The sequence below is a fragment of the Buceros rhinoceros genome, unplaced genomic scaffold (genome assembly GCF_000710305.1).
Source record: "Buceros rhinoceros silvestris isolate BGI_N320 unplaced genomic scaffold, ASM71030v1 scaffold6284, whole genome shotgun sequence".
Classification (NCBI taxonomy): domain Eukaryota; kingdom Metazoa; phylum Chordata; class Aves; order Bucerotiformes; family Bucerotidae; genus Buceros; species Buceros rhinoceros.
Window position 1 is genome coordinate 34,679 of NW_010406384.1, and position 21,833 is coordinate 56,511.

Here is a 21,833-nt window from a genome sequence, read left to right on the forward strand (position 1 = left end):
AGTAAGTTTTATTCTGTGATTGTGAAGAAAAGGAAAACATATCAGCATCCGCTATTACCATCAAGCTGTAATGAGAGGATCATGATTCTCCTGGAATTCTAAAAGCAATGACTGCAATATCTTAAATAAATGAGTAATGATAATGACTGTTTATTATTTTTGTGCTTACATTTAACAACAACAACAAAAAAAACCAACAATAAAAAAAAAGACATTTTTACTGAGTCCTTTAAGTTTGCACGCTGGAGCATTGATCTTATGTCCTGCCTGTCTGATTAGATCACTTAGGCAGCATAAAGCACTCATTGCCAGTGCAGCTCTATTGATGCATAATGTTTAACATTAATATATCACCCCACAGGTCTGGAGGCAATCTGCAGGAGTACAACCACCCTCTCCTACTGTGTGCTATTCCCATGTCTCATATGATGGGGAAAATTAATGTGCAAATGAACTTTGAGGATAAAACAATCTAGATTTCTCCAAAGTCTCAGTTGTTGGCTCCAATAAGGGGCCGAGGCCCAAACAAAAACAGAATAAAGTTAGTACTGGGAGTTAGCTTAGAGAGTACTCAGATGTAGACAATGTTTTGTAGATTTTTCATCCTCACTCATTTACAATTTACCTGACTCGAGATCACAGATAAATTTCTCCCACACCTGACAGAAAAGAAAACGCCTACCAGATTTAATACTTACAAAGTAAAATAGTCACTTTTAACTTCAGGTCACTAAAGGATAATGATTTTTGTTGATTTTAATGATTTTTTAAATAAACCCTAGTTTTCAATCAGATGATCTGTCCATCAGTACAGGCCTCAAAGAGAGACAGGCAGTATATGTCTTAATTGCAGTGTGGCTTTTCTTGAAAGGAAAAATTATTGGATTTCATAAATCTTTTAGCTCATTTGAAACCAATTTTTCAAAATAGAGCTGATAAGCTAGAAGGAGCTTAAACTGCAAGGTTTTTTCACAGCCATTTCCTTCTAATGCAATTATTTCCTTATTCATCATGCCCAAGCAAATTAATGCAAGGAGAGAGAAAGAATTTGCTTGCAAGTCTTTACCACATCAGCACTTAATTTTATTTTAGAAAGCATAGGTTTATTATAGGTCATTTTAGAAAATATAGGTCTTCCTCTTCCTCACAAAGAGCAGTTGTTCCATTTCCAAAACTTTGCCAGAAAAAGTAATCCATAGCAGTCTTGCATTTTCTGTCTTACCCCACTTCATTTCCCCCTCTGTTCTAACTACTCTTTTTATTTCTTTTTTAATTTTGTCTAGTTAGGCAAAGTTAGTTTAAAAGTTTTCTCCTTTCAGAATTGTCACGAAGTCACTAAAGCATGTGTATTCCACAGGACATTACATACTGTAACAAATTTGTCTAGCCACTTAGTCACCGTGATATATACAATTCCCAGAGCAACAGTCACAGAGTCTTTGTTGCTTATACATAAAACAATTCCTTTATTTGTCAGTCAGTAGGAGCTTTTGCCATGAGATTTCCTCCACTTATATCCATGAAGTTTCAATTAAGTGAGACCTCAGATGGCCCTGATGTGAAAGCCAGTTTCCTGTCGCATTTCAGTTTCTACTTTTTCAGTTCTTTTTTGTGAAAGTAACCAGTAGCTAGAGCCCATGAAAAAAGGAAGTGAAAAATTAGATTTCTATAAAAAACAGAGAACAGGTTGCATTGTGTCATGTTCTAGGACATGAATCATGGCAAAGCCAAGCCAGCTGATGGCTGTAGAATATCAGATATCAGTATGGGGAATACATAGCCCACTGGAAAGCCTGCTGTGAGCTACAGGACTGAGAACTCCAAAGCATTTCCTTTCTCAGGATCAAAAAGATTACTTTACAAAGCAGACAACCTAAGGATTACCTTGCTTTCTGATACTTACTCTCATATATGTTAATGCTGAGCTGTCAGCCAGAGAACACCTGCTTGGATCCTTACCTCAGTGTAGCGACAAGGGCCAGCAACAAGAGAAGCAGGGCTTGTATTTAGAAATAGAATATTTCCTATACAAAGATGCAGCTAGATGAGTCTTACTTGTCATATCAGAGCATATTTGTGCTAATTCCTTGAAAATAGAGATGCAGTGCTGTGTTAATCAACAGAGGTTCATTCCTTGTCTGTTCTCAGGCTGGCTTAAAGCTTGTACTGCTGGCTACCTGATACATCTCATACCAGAAGGCATCATATCCCTGAACAGGCTCCTGGGTTTGCCTGAGTAATGTTTTCATTCTGTCACCTTCAGTGCTTCTCGGATGATTGGAGAGAGCTGAGAAGACAGACCCAAAACTCTAGTAAAGATGGTAAACCACGCAGCAAAAACATCTTGCAAAAAAAAATATTTTGTTATACATTTGTTTTCCATGCAGGCTGTTACAAGAGAAACATAACTGGAGAGAAAAAGCTGTAGGAGGTTTTGCCTCATCTTTGCTTGTAGGAGTTAAGTGCATCTGTTAGAAAGGTAGTGCCTTGGCTAGGTTTCTTTCAGGGCTCTTGGAGATACATCAGGAAAGAAACTGGATTTGGTATATTTGTCTCACTCTGAAGAGAAGTAATTTTCTGGTTGCCTGAGAGGTGGAAAATTCAGCTTCAAACCCTTATTCTAGATCAATGAAGGACATTTAAGTTTCGCTGAAAATGTTTAACATACTTTGATAAGTTACAGAAATTTGGCTACACGGGGCTTTTAGGGAAGAGTGGTAGTATAGACTATCTCATCAAGCAAACCATCTTTTCAGAGGGGAAGACTGGGATTACAGTATCACAAATACACTGACATTCTCTTCAATAGTAATTTCCCTCAAGGACAAATTTGCTTATGCCATCTTAATTGCGGTATTCACTACTATGAATATGCTCACTCCCTGGATTCATTGCATGTTAACAACTAAAAAAAGGAAGTTTTCATGCATCAGAAATGATGACATTCTGAGCATCAGTAGTATTCTTTATGCTGCGTTTCGTTCCATCTCATACCAGTCTGAACCGCAATATCAGCCAGAAATGGAGGTTACATGACAGTATTAAATTAAAGAAGGAAACTGTATTTCCTTTCTTTTCTTCTTATCCATGCAGTAATAAGTTAAGCACATCGACAATTCAGAGTTTTACAGATGGGGTGCTGCTAAGCATTGTGGATGGACTCTGTAAAAAATTTAATCTTTCTCATGTTATGCAGAAGATCCAGACACTCCCTCTGAGCCTCACTATTGAAGCTGTAGGAGCAGTAGGATCTTACAAACACATTCAAGCCTGTACATTCAATATCTCATAGAATATGCCTAAGTCCCTTAGATTCAAGTGTTCAAAAAGATAAGTTAACCCATGTTATCCCTCTCTTCAGCACCAGCTACAACATCTAGAAATGGAAAGGAGGTGGAGGAGAGGTTGTTTTTTGTTGTTTCAAGCAAGGAAAATAAGGCATCTGGAAAGAAAAGGGTTATCAGAAGGGGCTATCTTCGCAAGGCGTGCTTTTTGTACTTGTAGCTATCCTGCTTTACACCACAACTGTACTGTGCCTAAAAACAAATTAAGGAAGGTTGTATGAGGAAGAAGAAAGGGAAATGGGGTCCCCCAACAGACTAAGCAGCATCAAATAAATCCAACTGCTGTTGCTTAAACCCCAGTCAGTCTAGCTTTGTAAGGAATGAGGCAAAGAGTGAGAAGTTACTTGGATTAATATTTGCTAAAGTAGTTTGGGCAGGACGAAATCCCTACCATGGAAGACTTTTCCAGCCAAACCCAATTTCAACAAGCTGTTAAACCTCTGTATTTCTTCTGTCAGTACAGACCAGCAGCAGGAACAGGAGGGAGATGTGCAAGGTCTATGTAAGCAGGAGGTGATGATCCACTAAAATATCCCATTAAAAAGTACCCTCTGGAAGTGCATGAATGCTAATGGACTTCCAAAGTGGAACATGTTCCATGTGAAGAGCACACAGTCCAGTCGGGCTAATTGCTGACAACCGCTTGCATTGGGGAAACCCACCAAAAATGACAATGGTATGTACAGTGTTGGAGTTGTCTGAGCATAGGCCAGTGGCACTCCTGGAGACAACATGCCCCGAAACACTGGTGCCAGGCTAGCCATCAAACCACATTTACTAAGCTGAAAAAGCGGAAATTTCATTCTCAGTTACTTTGTATGCAACTTATAAAGCAATCTGATGTTCTCACTTCATCACTGTAAGATCTAATGTGATATGTAGGATCATAAAGCTTTGAGATAGTACAACAATGCTTATCCACATCTGCTAGGTCAAATGTTTATGTAACTTTGTCTAACAACAAAGGTAAATAGGTTAGTACCAAACACATAGCAGTACTAACAGAGAAAGCTGATTCATGGGACTTTTAAGAAATGTTTCTGTTCTTCTGTTGCCACTAGAACTCAGGCCAGAATCCAGCTGTAGTGACTGTTCAGGAAAGTGATAAGTGGACTGGTCTTGAGCTATATTTCGGTGTTCGTTATACGGTCATCAACCTAAGTTTAAATGGCTGAAATGATCAAACCAGCAGAAGTATACTACAAATGAATTTTTATTGATTGAACTGGATAAACAGATTAATTTTTAAAAATCATATTACAAACTGGTGCAGTATCATAAAATCAGTTTATACATGTGGATATGCTATTCTTAGCCTGCACAGCTCCTGCAGCGCTGTAGCCCATTTTCATTGCAAGCGGTACATTTGAGGGCTTTGAATGAGTCTGTAAAGCAGTTCCGAAACACAGACATCTTGCTCCCATGGCACGCTGAGCACGGCAGGAAACCAAAGCCCCCACAAGAGAGGCACTCTTGAGGATGCTGGACTCTCTGCTCAAAGAAGAATGTGAAAAAGACAAAAAATTACCTTATCAATCACCATAAGCTCCAGGACAATGATGGCTCCGAGATAGCTGAAAATATACATTCTCATTCCCATCTTGAGCAATACCCACCACCCCATCCCAAGGAATACCACGGTGAAGGACCAGTACATCTGCCTCTTCCTTTGGTCAGACATACATGCAATGGTCAGATTGCAGATTCATCAGTCACATTATACCTTAGTAGCCTGCATTTATACTTGCAAAAACAGTTAGCTAAAGGATAGCGTGCATACGTTACTATGATGTAGTTAAGTCTAGATCAGTTCTAGGAGGTATTGCAATTGACTGAATCTAAGCTCTGGGCAGTTTATGTTGATGTTATATTTTCTATGCCGTATGTTACGATGTTTTGACTTTTAGTGTTTGCATGCTCGTGCTTCAGCATACTGTTCCTATAACAGAGTTGATCATATCAAAAAACAATTCATAGCTTCTGACAAACAGGCAGAAGGAAATAATTAGTGTAGTCAAATGTATGGGTGTAGAATGCTAAAGCCTTACATGTAAAGAAGGAAGATCAACAATATTGGACAGTTATACCTGGAGAAAATTGGGGCAAGCAAGGCTTAGGCTCCCTCAATTATCCTACTTCCTGAGTAAAACAATAATTTTATTCTATTTTGTATTGAATTAAAGACAACAGAGAAGAGATTTCAAAGACATTTTTAAGTTTCACTTGCTGAACATGTTGCTAGTTTATTTAACGACTCTATCAGAGAAATGAAAGATGCACCAAGCTGGGTACTTACCACAGCACAGATATGTGGCTTTAACATTGCACTGTTGAGTAAAAACTTTACAGATTTATTTACAAAAGAAGAACAAAAATCCATAAAATTCCTGCTAGTGTTAGTCTGAGGAATTATGCATCACTAAAAAATTAGTCACAAATTATTGCCAGAGTATACTAAAATATGAACAGACAACACAGTCCCTCTTGTAGCTTCACCAAGAAAACTGAAGAGATTTCTACAAAGCCACTAATAGCATTCATCTATTGACAACTCAGATGAGAGTACAAAAAAGGCACTTTTTTTTTTTTGTCTTGTAGCTCATAAACTTTCCATTCTTCATCAGGCAAAATACTCCTACTACTATTAACTTCTCCAGGGACAGTATTTTTTTCTTTTGCTCTTTCATCAGTGTCTTTTACAAATATCATATCCTCATTTTCTATTTTTAATGTTGATGTTACGTACTTTTGAAGTTTATGTGTTATCTTAATTTGGTTAGAGGTGATTTTGAAATAACTCTTCTAAGGACACAGCTAACCATATAACCCAAACATTGTGACACGTATATCCTCAAAACGATCTTTGTTGCAGGCTAGTCAAAGGAAAGGAGAAAATGCCTTGAGCAGCCAACAGCACAAGAGCAGCAGAGAAGTGATGACTGGTGGAGATCCCAGCTTACAGCAATGCTGTGGGAGCAGACCCACGCTTCGAGTGTTGTCAGGGAGGATGCATCAACTGTTCACAATAAAAGGCAAGATTTCCCAGAAAACTTCAGAACTTGCACAAGGCAAACTAAGGATGGAGAAAGGAGTGATAACTTGTAATGTGAAATTTGTGCAAATTGCTGTAACAGGAAACTTTCAGCACTTGCCCAGATTTTGTAGATATCCAGCTTCAGGTCAGGCCAGGATGTGGTTGTGCAGGTTCCCAGCAGTTCACTGCATTACATAGGGAAGTGGTGCAGCACCCACACAAGAGGCCTGACTCCCCCATGGCATGATGAAGGTTAAATACCAAAGATGATGTCAAAAGTTATGGGAAAGGGAAAATGACTTGCCTTTCCTGCTGTGGTAAAATCAAGAGAAAATAGAGATGCACATTTTGGTTTGATGTTATAGCAATTCACATTTCCTCAAACTTAATGGGCTGTGATACCATGATATCATTCTTCCAAAAAGAAAAACAAAGCGGCATTTGGGATTATCAGTTTATAAGAGAAGCAAAGGAAGTGGTAAAAAAGAAAATGTACTCAATTACAAATATTCAGTGTACGTTCTTTATATTTATTTGCAGATATACAATTACCTCAATTTTAGTTAAGAGATCCTGCAGTTCCCCAGATTCATTCATCAGTAAAATTTTCTCAGCACCCTATTAGTAAGAAGAAGAAAAAGGTCAGCCAGTTTAGCATGAAAAAACAGAGAGGACTAGAAGATTTGGCTTTGAAAATTTAAACAGCCTGAGGACAAATTTGACTTGCATAAATTATTTTATAATTAGGTCAACCTTAGGAAGGCTAGAAGGAGATGAATATCTAATCACAGTTCTGATAGTAGTGCCTGAAGTTCATTATCAGAAGTCATATCACACTGCCTTTTTGTGAAAGGTGACATAGCTTGGAAATTCTGATTTTACAGGGTATGTTTCTTGACAGAATTAAAAATACATCTAGTTACCATGTCAAAAATTACAATTATATGAATATACAACACATCAGAGAACGCAGCAAAATGAGAGGAGGAAATTGTATTTCAAATATTTTGTCAGCTGAGCAATGACATAATATGCCTAATGCATAGCACAAGGAGAAAAAGGGTAATGAAAATACTGTAACAACATTAAAGCCAGACACAACAATGAATAACAATTCCGTCTGAGTACATTAGGCCTCTGAGAGGTTCTGTGATCTGAACAGAGGTGGTACTGAATTGCTTTTCTTTTTTTTCCTCCTGTAAGTAGATGCTAAGAGATTACTGCAGGCAAAATTATTGTCAAAGATTATGTAAACTTCTTTTTCCCTTTTCTTCTAATTAGAGGACCGCATTTGGATGCTTATACTTCACTTATATAACCAACTTCACCAAATACTAAATACTACCAAACACTTACAGAAGAAACCAACAAAACTTTAGAAAACTGAGGCACAGAAGGGAACTCCACAGCCCTTATCTGCTGCTAAGGGCTATTGGCCACATCTAGGCCAGGTGGTGGGTTGATGCCATGGCACTGCCCCAGTTTTCTGGTCCCTGCATGCCCACACTGTTAAATTTCATCTTTGGGTTTGCTTCTAGCATGAGCTGGGAGGTGCGGTGTGATGCTGGCACAGGCCTGAGGTGTTGTGGGTTGCTGGTACACAGCTGAGGTGTGGTGGGATCCTGGGACACAGCTCAGACATGCTGTTACTTTGAGCTGCCCACAGTTAGCCAAGGCATTCTGCCCCAGCACTGCTCTCCCCTGTTACTGGGAGGTACAAAAAGGCTCCTGGAGACCATGTGTGTGTCATTAACGTATGCGTTAGTGTCCAGCCAATCACAGTGCGTGGCTGGAGATTGCAGAGGCTACCAGTCTGCAGCCCAAAAGCCAACTAAGAGCCACCAAAAGATTGCAAAGGATTTTGTACAGCACCCTAAGATCAGTTTCCCTTCAGAAAGTCTTGTTTCTCTGGCTTTGTACAGAAAAAGAAGCATTTCTTACTTTCTATTTGATGATTTTCATTTCGGTGAAAGAGAAAAATATAAATATTTTAGTGGATTTTAGTAAGTGTTCTTTTTCAGTGAACGCTACTCTTACAGTGCTACACTTTCAAAGAGACTTTTGTTTTAAAAAGATCTTACAAGGTAATTAGTTGTGGTTAATTAGTCACAGAAGATGACTGGAGACTCAGATTCATTAGCCACGCTCGTGCTGACTCTTCTCTTACAGATCATGAGCTTCGACATTTGCGTTAGGCTCGCTGTGTCCCCAAGCAGGGCAGCTTTTAGCACTCTGTCGGTCCAGTTTACACTTGCCCGCTGGCCTTTCTCTGCTTTCACACGGATCAGACAGTACAAGTGATTGGCACAATAAAGCAAGGGTTTGCCAAGGTGGCCCAGAGGGTATTAGCTCTGGGACTGCATACACTGCAGCAGCTTAAGACAAAGCTTGCGCTGCCGTCTGATGCAAAGACATTAAGGATTTGCAGCTTTATTGATGTGACTGCAGCACTGCAAATTCCCTAAGCTAGACAAGCCTTGATTTGCCTCCATTTAGGAAGGGATCTCTTCTCTGCGGCAACAGCAGGCAAAGGCATTCCTCTGACTTCTGTCCCATGCTACAGTGATGCTGTATGGTAACGCTGACTGGCTCTTACAGCAGAACGATTAAAACTCTGACAGGTTTCCCATTATAGGTTCATATTTTAAAGGATTTATATTTCAGATGACACCCAGTCAGCCAGCTGTGTTACCTTCAAAGTGGAAAGCCTCATTACTATAGTTTTAAGATCAAAAAACAAATGTACAAATGGCTGACAACGTTTTTAAGAGTTTCAGTATGTCTTTTCTGATCAACGGTTACCTCAAGGGAAATTTGAATAAAAGACACTTTGCAGAGGTTAACCTTCCCTTTGGATCTGTGAACCTTAACACACAGAGTCTGTAATTAATAGAGTAATTAGAGCAGCTGTTAAATAAGTCCAATAGCTGCTTCCTGATCAGAAAGTGAAGTGATGTCTTTCTTTTCTTCCTAGATCATGCTCAGTCCACAATTACCCACATGTGAAACATTAACAAGTCTGTACCTCGTAAGATTCACGTAAGGAGAACAAGGGACAGTGGCCTTAACGTTTAGAGAAGCAGCAGTGAGAAGTGAGTTTTCAGTTTTGGTAGCCAATTAAATTTCAAAGCACCGGACTGTGAATCCTTGATTCACTAACTTCAATAGCTCTCTGCCACGGAGGAGGAACCCAGCGGTTACAGTCAGGTCTTTGCCCTTTCTTTGGCAAAGAATGCCACAGACTTGGCTGAATCACTTGGCAGGTTTTCTAGACTATTTTCATTCTTAAAAATATTTTCCCAAATTTCTTTTGAGAATGTCCAGAAATTAACATGATATTTCAGGTGTTGCCCCACTAATCGCAGAACTAGGGCAAATCCAAGATCCATTACATTTCCTACTGCCCCAGCTCTGTCCTGTCGCTAAACCCATCTGTTGCTCTTCTGTCTTGAACGTAACCCATTACCATTTTCATGATGTAATTCTTCATCAAGAAATACACACAGATACTTGGCTCTGCATTTGGCAGTACTAGAATACCTGCTGATTTTGGGAAACAGCCTCCCTTCCACATCCTTCCTTATACACAGAGAAAAATTAGCAGGGCGCTGCAAACATGTCTTGTGGACACATCTTCTGTGCAGATATATTGCATCAATCACTTGCTTAAAAAGAAACTTTTACTAACTATACAGGCGAGGCCTCTTGTAAGGCGGCAGAATGCAACCACATGTCTCCCCTTACTGGACCTGCCACGTGTTCTCACTGCGGTTTACCAAGGAGACAAGCGGTATATACCCCATTTCTGCCCAAAGCTCACATGCTCTTCAGCCCCTTAAAATGAGTTGCCCTTTTGCAGCAGACCCACGTTGGGGTATGATTAAATGCCTGGAAATCTGCCCATAAACTTAGAAAATCGTCACTGCAGTATAGGGTGCAGTGACAGAAATGTTGGATTAGATATGCAAAGGACTGAAAGGTTGATGTATAAAAAGTTATCAGACTAATTGAATCTTGTTGTTCCTGAAGTGTTAAATTCCAAAATAGAGGAAACAAGTGGGAAAATGTTAGATAACTCGATGCAGTAATTACATCATAATTTTACTGCTACAGAGATATTTATATCCACCATGTCAAGTCAATGCAAGGGGAATGAGTTTGCTCTAACAGAACATGGAAGCAATTGAGAGCTGCTAGTCATATATGGCCACTGAAAGCAGAAAAAAGTAAACTGTTAATTCTAGTGTAACAAAAAAAAAATATGTTACATAGGTATTTTCAAAATATTGGTTACATAAATAGTTTCATCATTCTTGGGAAATAATTGTAATTGATGAGTAATATAAAATAATTTTTTATAAATCTCATGCTGTTGTGGATTCATCACAGCTAGGAAAAATAAATAGGAAACAGTTTCTCCAGGAAAAAAATATTGAATACACATATTTGAAAAAAATTCAAGTAGGTATGTATGACAAGTGAATACTGGAGTTCAATCACGTATTTAAAGTGAAAAATAAAATAAATGTATTTTAAACCCATTATGCATGGGGTAATGTGTTTACTCAGGATGACTTTATTGGCCTTTTTTTACGTGCATCCCTTTTCCAGCACAGTGGGTCTTTGTATAACATAAACCTCTGACGATCCTGAGTGCTTTTGTAAAAGGGTAAATGAATGCTCCCGTTTTCTTTCTGTGTGGCTTTCCGGTTTTTGAACGTCATTTTTTATCCTGCTTTGGTGTCCCAGCAGATGGCATAATTCCATTTCAGATGGAGACAGGCTCAGGTGGAAAGGAGGGATTAGATCAGCTGGTAAAGAGCGTGCTGCAGAAAGAATCTGCAATTTCCTGACAGGCTGACACTCATACAGTGTGTGTCAAGAAATACAATCATCCGGTCCTGAAAGAATTGAAAGATTAAAAATCCTGCTGTACTGCAACATGCATGACTTGGTCTGACAGGAACTATATATGATTTTTCTATTGTTTCTGCCCAAGTCGCGGGTTTGTTTCATTCCCCCTGTGCAGGCAATGATAAATTCCACGCTGTGGTGAAGATTTATCCACGCAGCCTGCAGTGCTCTAACAATCTTGTCCATGCTTTTGAACAGCTTGGATATGGTACACTCTATCAAATGCACATATGCTGCGTTCTGGTGCTTTTGTTACATTTATCTCACTAAAAATAAACTTGTCCCCTTTCAAAATTGTTCAAATTTTAATTAGGGGTTGGGTGTTTTTTTTTTTTCTTTTGATGACTCATTGAAAGGTGCATGGCTCAATATAGATACTACTTTGCATTGCTACATGAAACCTACTTCAGGAAGGGATTTGCCAGGAAATAAATATTCAGAATTTTAAAAAGAAAGACAGAAAAAGAGAAAGAAAAAAAATACTGAATTATTAATTTATCAACAAACCAGGCTTCCGGATTTCTGTGTTGTATTTGCATATCAGAAGATAGTTATCATAAAAGCATTATAGAAATGGCCACTGCTACCAATGAGACCAAATTCTGTAATTAGTTCTCAATCGCATTTTAATGAAACACAAGCCCAGCACAGGTTCCAGCCAGCTTACAGCCTTTGGAGGCACCGATCCATTGTCTTTGCAATGTGCCTCATCCACCAGGCATTGACATAGCCGGGGGGGTGAATATTTTATCACCAGACCTTCTCAATATGCAAAGTGCCCCCCTCCTTATTTCTCTTCCTGAAAGAATAAATGCCAACCTCTCTTACGAAGCTACATTAAGACAGAGAAATAAAACCTGCCATAAATTAATGTTTTTGTCAGATTTACAAGAGTATGTGGTCAAAGGTCCCTCGCCAGTGGTAGTGACAGGTTCACCCCCGAGCTCTCCTTTCCCATTGGCCTGCCAGCTGCCATGGTCCTGTTGGAAGATGCTTCGGGCTGCCTGAGTTAGCTCTGCTCACACTGAACTTGGTTTTCCTATCCTAGTTCACCTCAACTAAAGCACAGTAGAGAGTGATGCTGAAACAAGCAGCAGTGCCCTCCAGTAGGATGACCATTAGTGGAGAGCAGTGGAGGGCAGAAACATCTGAGAGCGCAGGTGAGGGACAGCCACATGGGCAGAGCAAAGGACTGGCCAGGATGCTGCCTGTGAGCAGAGCAGCTGTCTCCTGGACTGCTCCCTGCCCACAGAGCAGATTCTCCATAAATAATACAACTCTTACATGGAAGAGTGGAACTTTATCCCTCTTCTGGAGCTAAAGTCTGTTCCATTTAACTACAATGTGCCTGATCAAATAATTAAGTAAAAATAGAAAAAGAAGAAAGAAAACGTCCCCCAAGTCTGATTTATTCTGCTTTTTAGCCGATCAATACTTTTTTTGTTTCCTTCTATTAAACAATGTGAGTGCAGTTGCCATGCTGTAATAAACATCTGTTAACCAGAATACCAAATTCTATCTTAATTTTTTTTTTACCTACAGGAGGTAAATCCTGCTGACTCCCTGTCAGCAGGTAGGTAGACAGCTAGATTTGTCTCTCCCACAAAGAGCTAGCTTACTAATTCAGTTGCCTTCCTTTCTATACCTCTTCAACATATCTCATACAATACTTACATAGATTTAATGAGATTGTATGGCTTGTTACACTGTTGCTTCTATATCAACAGACAAGTTTCCCATTATCTTCAGAAAAAAAAAAATCAGTAGTGAATTAACGGGCCATCTATCATACCATGATGACTGTAATCAGGCTTCACCTACAGCTGAGCAAATAACTTATTCAATCCATTGCAGTATTTTACTGAATTGTTTTGATAAATTGATGACACAAATACTGAGATTTTCTTGGAGCTGGTCATAACTCACTACTTTTATTTTTAACCCGATAATTAGGTGAGCACATCTTAGTCTGAATCCTGTTGAACTTTAAGCTGCTTTTGAATGAAGCACTTTTGCTCCTGGCTGTCTATAGAACTCTCCAACTCAAGTTTTTGATAAAAGTAACCTCTATGATGAAGTAAAAATCACTGTCTGCTAATATTCAATTTGTAGTTGTTGTAGTGGTCTGGAGAGCCCTGTGCCAGTAAATGCATCTGTTACAGGGATTGGGAAGTCTGCCTCGTCCAGAGCACACAGAGAGCTAGAAAGGAGACAGGGAGAAAGTGGGGAAAGGGGATTTGAGTGTTTCTACAGGCCAAATATCAGTTGTGCCTGATTGCCAATTACATTTCATTTCATTACTTAAATCTTTTGTGAAAATGAAAGCATTAAGCAGTACAAACAAAATAAGCCCACTGTGTTTAAGTATAGTTTCCCTTCACAAATCACAGTCTTGCTGTTGGTGCTAATTGCTAGTTCTTTATCACTCAAGACAAACACCTTCTCTGAGCTCTCAAACTGTTTTGTTTGTAACCACTTTCCAGAATCTTTTTCTTTTAAACTCTGATTTTTTCAGTTTCTGAGAAACACATGTTGAAAGTACAGGCTGGCCTTAATGAAAAGGTGATTTCCAATATCAGCAAGCTTTTAGACCCAGAGTACCAGACTACAGATTCTGATTATACTTTTCCATTTGGAGTTTGTCTTGCAGAGTTGGGCTGGTTTTCCCCCTCTTTTACTGCTAGACTTTTTAATATTATTAACCAATTCTGCACCTAAATCAATTATCTACTGATACAGACAACATCATTGAAGATTCAATGTTTAAGGTCTGATACCCAAAGCTATTAGTTTCATATTCAACACAGATATTACTAAATGAGAGGCTTATACTATGTGTATTCATCTTCCTGGGTCAATCATACATACAGCTTCCCACGAAGAATTAAAAACCATTTTTCCAGATTTTCACGGTTTCAGTTACAAAGATAAGCTATTTTTTAAGAAACATGGGATATCTTAGATTGCATTACTGCCTCTTATTCCCCTCCTGATAGCCTCTCCCCGGCTAGCTTTTGCATCTTCAGCTCAAACCTATTAGTGTGGATTGGTGCAGCACATACCACAAAGGGACCTCTGTCTTTGATTGTTCCCACCATTCCAGCACTGCAAGCAATTTTCTAAAAACCTGTTTCTCATTCATCAAGATTTTAATCTGTTCTTCCATACTGCAGAATAAAACATAAGCTCATGCTTTACTTACCCCAAGATAATGGCCATCAATAAACACAACAGGGAGTGAGGGAACTTCACAGACCCTCCTGCACCTTTCGTCTAGTTCTTTTCCATAATCGCTGTTCAAAGCAATGTTTTTTTCTTCAAATTTAACTCTGTGATTTTGAAAGATCTTTCTAACCAGTTCACATCTTTCAAAAGTGGTTCTCACCACACGAAGGCTGGTAGTATAAATTACTATGCGGCCAAACTCCAGCACTGTTGATACCTGGGAAAAAAATAGTTCCCATTACATTAAGATGTTAATATCTTCCAAGTAATAATTTCATTAAAAATATTATTCAAGCAAAATAAATTCACATCTTGAAAACACAATCCAGCATTCTACTTCTTTCAAATGTAAAGATGGAAGGAGAGAAATTAAGTTCTTGCAATAACCAGCTTAAGGCAATTTCAGCTGTTTATGTAAGTAAGGTGTAACTTTATGGTTTTTTGAAAGTTTTAGAGATGATGAGTCAAGTTAAACATTTTCAAGAAACAGACATTTTTTAGATCCTGGCAGACTTCCAAATGTGAATAAATCACCACCATCTTGTTGATATCTGATTCTGTTATAACAGTGACTCATGTTTGCACAAACAATCTGGTAGTACCCAGACTAAGTTTAAACTTGCTAGCCCAGGTGTTGTTGACAGCCTCCTTTAAGCAAGGATGGGAGCCTAAGCTAAGGTTCATCACATCCATGAGCCAGCATTAAATCAGAACACTTTAGGTCTCTCCTCACTGAACTACATTATGACTGCAAAGGGGACAGATGTATACCTAATTTTTCTGTGCAACCATGTCAAATTACTTAAACATCCAACCAACAACAAAAAAAAGTACAGTGTGTCTGTGTGCGTGCACGTGCGTGCGTGCATGAGTGCGTGCGCTTGCGTGCATGTGTGTGCGTCCAGTGTCTGATTCAAAGCCCACTGTGGCTAGGGGAGGCAGTTCTCTTGACTGTAAAATGTTTCGTACTACAATTCAGGTTTTACTTTTTACCCCACTTCTTCACATGTAAAAGTTTATACTGCATCTTTCCTTTCTGAGATGAAAACAGTTAGGGAGTGTAAATACTACAGGGATTAATTTGCCCAAGAGAGGGAGAGGCACATTCTCAAATAGCCTGAGAATTACTGCTCTAAACAAAGATACTAAGTTCAGATGAATGGTTAAAAAAATCTTTATCCTGCCTGTGCTCTTTGGTCCCTTTATCTAAAGTCAAAGTCTTGTCCTCACAATGTAGCTGTGATTTAAACAATAGGTATCAGAATCCACTTGCTGTACAAGTTTTTAGAGATTGGGAATGGACAATCTTCCCTGCTTCTCTGTGAAGGGCCTGGGCAAACTTTTCAAGAATGAAGAGATGTGGCAACAAATAAATCATGTGCAGAAGGGTGAGGGAGGAGGTGAACAGGTTTGAGGCTCGTTGCTAGCATGACCTGTTGTGACACATGTACTTCACACCCTCTGGCATGATTGTGAACCTGAACAGTCCCTGAAAAATGACTGTACGAACAGATCCAGCCCTGCCTAAATCTGACTGTCTTCATGCAGCTGACCTGGTGGAAACAAGCACCTACAGAGAAGATGAGATGGCAGCATGAGATTGATGAGGAATAGAAGTTTTAACATCAAACTGTTTTGAAGCCAGCATGAATTAGAAAGGAATGCCAAGTCCTTATTCAAGACAGAAGGGAGACCACTGATGCGGATTCTTATAGAGGAAAGAAAGACAAACTCTTCCAAAAGCATGTGAAAATCCACCATAACCAGTGGCACCCTGCTATCCTACAGTGTCTGCTTCTATGTCCGGTTTGCTGCAAGGTCCTTTCATGCTGTGCCACCTGTGCCAACCTTGTAGGTGTGTAATTGTTTGGGAAGATTTTAATTGACTGCTATAAAATTTGGAGTCATCCAAATTTTTCCCTGTGTCCTCCTTACAAGTGGCTTGTTTGGGGCATTGTTGCTATGGTTAATATAATAAAAAGTTGTGATTCCATTAAATGTTCACCTCTAAAAAGCTTCCTAGCTTTTTAAAAAGGTGTTAAGGCATTTCCAAGCTGTCCTGGTTTGAGCTGAAACTTCCTTGTTTTGGGAGATGGACAAATAGAATTATATTAACACAAGCAATTAAAATTATCCATTATATTAAAAAAATTATATTTCATTCATCATCATCATCGTGGCTTGGCTTCGCGAACAAAGATCTGGGAAGGGCTTTTCCCACGCTCACTGCAAGCGATGAGTGCACCCTTCGGGCCTGCACGGTGGATTTTTTAGGTGAGGCGCAGCGTGCGCAGAACTGGCTCCACCCTTTACACCTGAGGTTCATCTGCCAGGGCCTGGCGAGCTTGGACGGTGACAGCAAAGTCCTCAGGTCGTAGGTTTGGTTAGAGTATCCTTCTCTTAGATGATGGATGAGCCTTACAAGGCTAAATGAGCTCCATCTGCCCGGGTTTGGAGTCAGAGTTGTCCTTCTCCTAGGACGGCTGCCCGAAGGCTAGTGAGCCCATCCTGCCCGTGGGCACACTTTGTCTGACCCTTCAGCTGAGACCTGTCTGGCCTGGGAGACCCTACCAGAGGCCCATGCCACCCCCAGCACAGCTCTCAACCTCACAAGGGCATGCAAGCTCCTTTCCCACGGCAAGGGGATGCCCGTGAAAGAGTCACTGCTCTACCTCCGGACATCAGACCCAGGCATGGGGCGGCCGGGGCCTGCCAAGAACGGGAGTCCTGGAGGGTGTATATTTCACTATTTCAGCAGTAAAAACACAAGTTAGAAAATAAAAAGCAAGGAAACCTCTAACACATTGTATCAATCTTAATGGGTGAAGAGATAATTTTTTAACTATGATGTCATGCAATAACTATAAAGACACAGCTGTAAAACTGGGCAGCTGCCATTGCATCTTTGTCCTGGTTTGAGCTTTTACCACATAATGAAGTCATAATTTCTCTTACTACGCAAATGCAACCAAAAAAGACATTGCAAAAAGCATATTCTGCTTAGAAAGGTGTTTACGAGGTTCAACACTCAGTGAAAAGTTCTCAGGAGAAACACTTGTGTTTCACAGATCACTTATAGATCATTGGAAATGTAATTGCAAACGTATGTAATGTAACAGTTTTCCATTTCCCATTCTGGGAAGGAAGATGTTGTGATAGGTCAGTATTTACTTTCCTCTGAATGGATGTCAGAAGTTCAGTTTTAGGAACGAATGTCACAAAAAAGTGGGGTACTTTTGTCCAGCCTATTTTCTAGGTTGAAAATATGTTATACTGCTACTGCAGCATTGACTCTTTTCCAGCATATTGTTCACACATCCCAAGTGACAGGATTAGCTCATCCTCCACTTAGAAGACAAGTACTCTACATAAACACTGCCAAATATTTTAGCAACCACACATGGGTTGCTGGAAGGAAGAGGTGATCATCTTTTTCAGAACCAAAAGGGGTTCTAAAAATATTCCTTGGAAAGATAATTTAACATACTCATTGTTTCCTCCTCTTTGGAGTGAAAATACATTTTGAAGTGCAAAACTGTTCAATGGAATGGAAATTCTTGTTCCTTCATAGCTTTAATCTCTAATGTTGTTTGTTCCCAGACGACAGAGGCTGACAGCATAGATACAGACAGTCATTATCTAGTGAAGCATCAGGACTGTGGTGTCCCTGCAGCATACAAATAAGCAGCTGAAGAGTCAGGAAAATGGAAAGTTGTAAAGTGATCTGGAAAGATATCAAGTGCAAGGTGTGTGAGCAGAGTCCCTTTTATGCTTATTCGTTTATTTTTTCCCAATGTGGCAGTGAGGGAATACCCTGGTTTGACGTGCAAAGAAGTTTCAAGGGCATAAACTAAGTAAATTTTTAGGGAAATTTTAGAAAGCACCTTGTTTTCTGGGCTACAAATGCACAGCAAATGTCTTTGGCAGGACTATCACACCAGTAAAATCCTTCCTCTCACCTGCCTGAAACCACATCAGTAATTAAAAACAGGAGTCAAGACAAACTCAAGAGAGGCTTACAGGGTTTTCCTTAACGAGAATGTATGCTAACTGTTATTTTGCTACCCAGTTCAATGGCTACAGCCTGTAATACTTGGTGACTAGAATATGCTCTTGAAGTAAATCAGCAGAGTAATGTTTGAACACTGTGCTTTTCCTTTCTGGGTTGGAACTGTGGCAAAAGCATAATAAATGACAAGTCATGTAAACAAATTAATAGAAAGACATCTTAGAAAATAAACTTTTACAATTTTGCATAACAAATTTCCAATTAGAATCATCTCGTATAACTCACAAATGCACATAAGTTAAACAGGTAATTCTTTGGTTAATAGGCATGACAAAACTATACTCAGGCTGTGGAAGTTGGGACAGATGAACAAACCAAGAGATACGGAGCAACTTACATTGAGTATTTTCCTTCATTTCCTTTGAGTGGGATTCTCATTGAAATCTGAAGATTAAGGAAATCATTTGGCCTGAGGTGGCAACTTTTGTGTCAGATTCACAAAACCACATGCACATGGGCCAAGACTGTGCTTCAGAGAAATTTTTCATGTAGAAAGACTGCCAAGGAAGTGATTTAAGGTTTCGCAGAGAAAGAAAGTTGATTTAGTAACAATCTCCTACATCATTTACAGCTCTTAGTTGAACAGCACAGTGCTACCATCTCCCCACATGTCCAAAGAGAGTATTTGTTTTACTGCAACAGCCTGAAAAGCTTGCATTTTGCTTAGAAGCATCAAGCAGGCCACAGGAGCCTGCATGACTTGCATCCCTTCATGACACAGAAACCACTCTCAGTGACTCAGGAACAGCTGCCTTTTTTTTTCTCAGTCTAGAGATAAAAAGTAATTGTTGCACCAGTTCAATCCTGTTCATGGTTCAACATGAGAAAGCCAAAAGGTCTTTTACTCTGCACCTGACTCAGTGTTTTCCTAGACTTCTCCAGCACGTGTACAACCGGGGGAAATCTATCCTTCCACCATCCTTCTGCAAACAGTATGAAGGATGTCATCATCATCCTTTAAGGCTCTCTCTGAGGGGAGACTGCAGAACAGAGGAAGAAGTTGCTGAGAATAAAAGGGAAGGCTTAATAGAACAAGCAGATGAGCAAGAAGAATGGAGGGGTGCAGAGAACTGAAAATGGCTGAAGAGGCAGAAATAACCAAAAACATCATAAACCAAAACCCAAAATGTCAGGATACTGACAAAGGAATAGCACAACCTAAAAGTGGAAATAAAAATGTGAAAAATATGACAAAAAAGAGACAGAGAGTGAAACAAAACAAAGTAGATGATAAAACTGAGATCACTGAAATACAACATCCTGATAGCCGGTGTAAGTGTACAAGAACAAATGGATTACAGAATATGTGAACACCTGAGCTGCTTCAACATTTTGGGGTGTTTTTTAAAAAAAATTTGTGTATTACTGGAGCTGCAGAAATACGAAATATTTGGGAATCATACTACTAAAATATTTATTTGAGAATTTCCCTATTCTGTTTAACAGCTGCCATGACGACAATAACAGACTTCTTATTAGCTCTGAAAATATAGTGTAACAGTCAGGTATTTCCGTGGTGCTTCTGAAAGCCAGTTAAATATGTATGCCATAAGTCTCCCATGGACATCTCTGGGTTCAGATCTTCCCCACTGTATCTTATTCCTGGCTTCTGGATCCAGCTGTAACTGAAGTAGCAGCAAAAAGAGTCCGCGTTTCTCCACTGGTCCCATAGCTACCCTGAGACTGACCAGTTTCCCCAGTCTGAGCAGATATCACTCACATTCCTATTTGTGAAGGGAATTTATAGAATAAATTACTGAATAATAATACTAGATTGTATCTTCACCATATTTGTCATTAATTGATTTCCTGGGGCTATAGATTTTCTTTAATATCTTTCACGACATTTTTAAGTCTGCCTTGCCAGCTTTGAGTGGCTCTTTATCATTGCACCAGAACTCATAACGTCAACATTTTTGCAGCACAGCTGAAATCTGGCCAAATTCAGAGCAGAGGATGAGATCCAAGCCACCACTTTTCTACTTGTGGTAGAAAGAAGGTAAGAACCACTGCTGGACCTTGGGGAGTAACTTGACTGCTTGTAAAAGAGTGGTAACATTTTCTTTTTGAAAACTTTTTTGTATGACTGTGTCTGCAAGCAAGTAAACAGACAAGCCCGGCAGTAAGAGGAATATTCATGACATTAACCTCATTTTTATTTGGTTGCAAATGAAAACTATGACAACTCTATAAAAAGAGCCACGGGATTATTTTTTTTTTTTAATCCTCTCTTTGGATAGAAGGCATAAACCTGTTTTGACCTCATTGGTATGAAAAGAATAGCTATTTACATTCATCTCCATGCCTAATTTATTTCAATGGTGGCATCACCCACAAATTTACACTCAGTTCTTTTCAAGTACAAACAAATGCAAAAAAAAAAAAAAAAAACACAAAAAACACCAAAGCCATTCTGTACTTTGCATTATCTGAGCAACTGTATTCTAGCAAAAGCAGGGTTTTTTTCTGCTAAGATTAATAAGCTGGTATAGTATTTTGGCAAAAGCTGAAATGTTAATGCCAAGCTTTATCATATGAGATATTTAAAGGTTTTTACTATGTTCATATATAATATTCAGCTAATGTTATTCATGAGGTAGTGAATTGCTTCTGTGACCTAAATCAATGGCTGATATGCCCTTCTCTGTCTCTGAATATCCTCTTTCAACATCTCAGTGTTCTACTGAAATATGCACCCCTTGGCTCTGTAATTAGATACTATCGGACCGGCAGTAGTACCCACTAAGTAGTCCACTAAGTTGGCTGAGGCTTTACAAACCCTGCACCAGAGATGCTTCCGTGATAACTGCAACATTCATGAGTTAAGCTGCTCACTTCAAAACTGATATTGCATAGCTCATAGCTTGAATTAATATCAGCAATGGAGTGGGAAGAAGAATTACGGTCTAACACTAATTTTCTGACCACAAAGAGCATTGGACTTCTTTTTATTTTTCACTAAGAAAGAGAAGGGAAGAAAACAGCTCTGACTTTCTTGCTGAAGAAGTCCTGCAAAAAAAAAATCAATTTAAACATTTCATTTATGCAAGACTGAAAAACTTTTACTAGCTTTTGAATTTTAGAAGCTTTTCAAACTGTATACTAAAAGTAAGGAATACTTTCTGAAGGATTTTTTTAAAGTAAAAAAGCATCATCAAAATGTTTCAATTTATTCCTACATGACACTTCATCAGAACATAAGTGTTTTTCAAAATGAATCATCATCATGGCTTGGCTTCGCAGACGA

The 21,833-nt window shown here is 39.2% G+C and overlaps 1 protein-coding gene across 1 annotated transcript; it reads right to left on the reverse strand.

The window, feature by feature from the left end:
- Positions 1-4,655: 4,655 nt before the first annotated feature.
- GRXCR1 (glutaredoxin, cysteine rich 1) lies at positions 4,656-14,734 on the reverse strand (the record flags this gene model as incomplete). The annotated part of the gene is made up of 3 exons (XM_010134061.1): positions 4,656-4,835; positions 6,931-6,996; positions 14,495-14,734. Coding segments are annotated over 3 exons (486 nt in total), but the record flags the coding sequence as incomplete, so codon positions are not given.
- Positions 14,735-21,833: the final 7,099 nt, after the last annotated feature.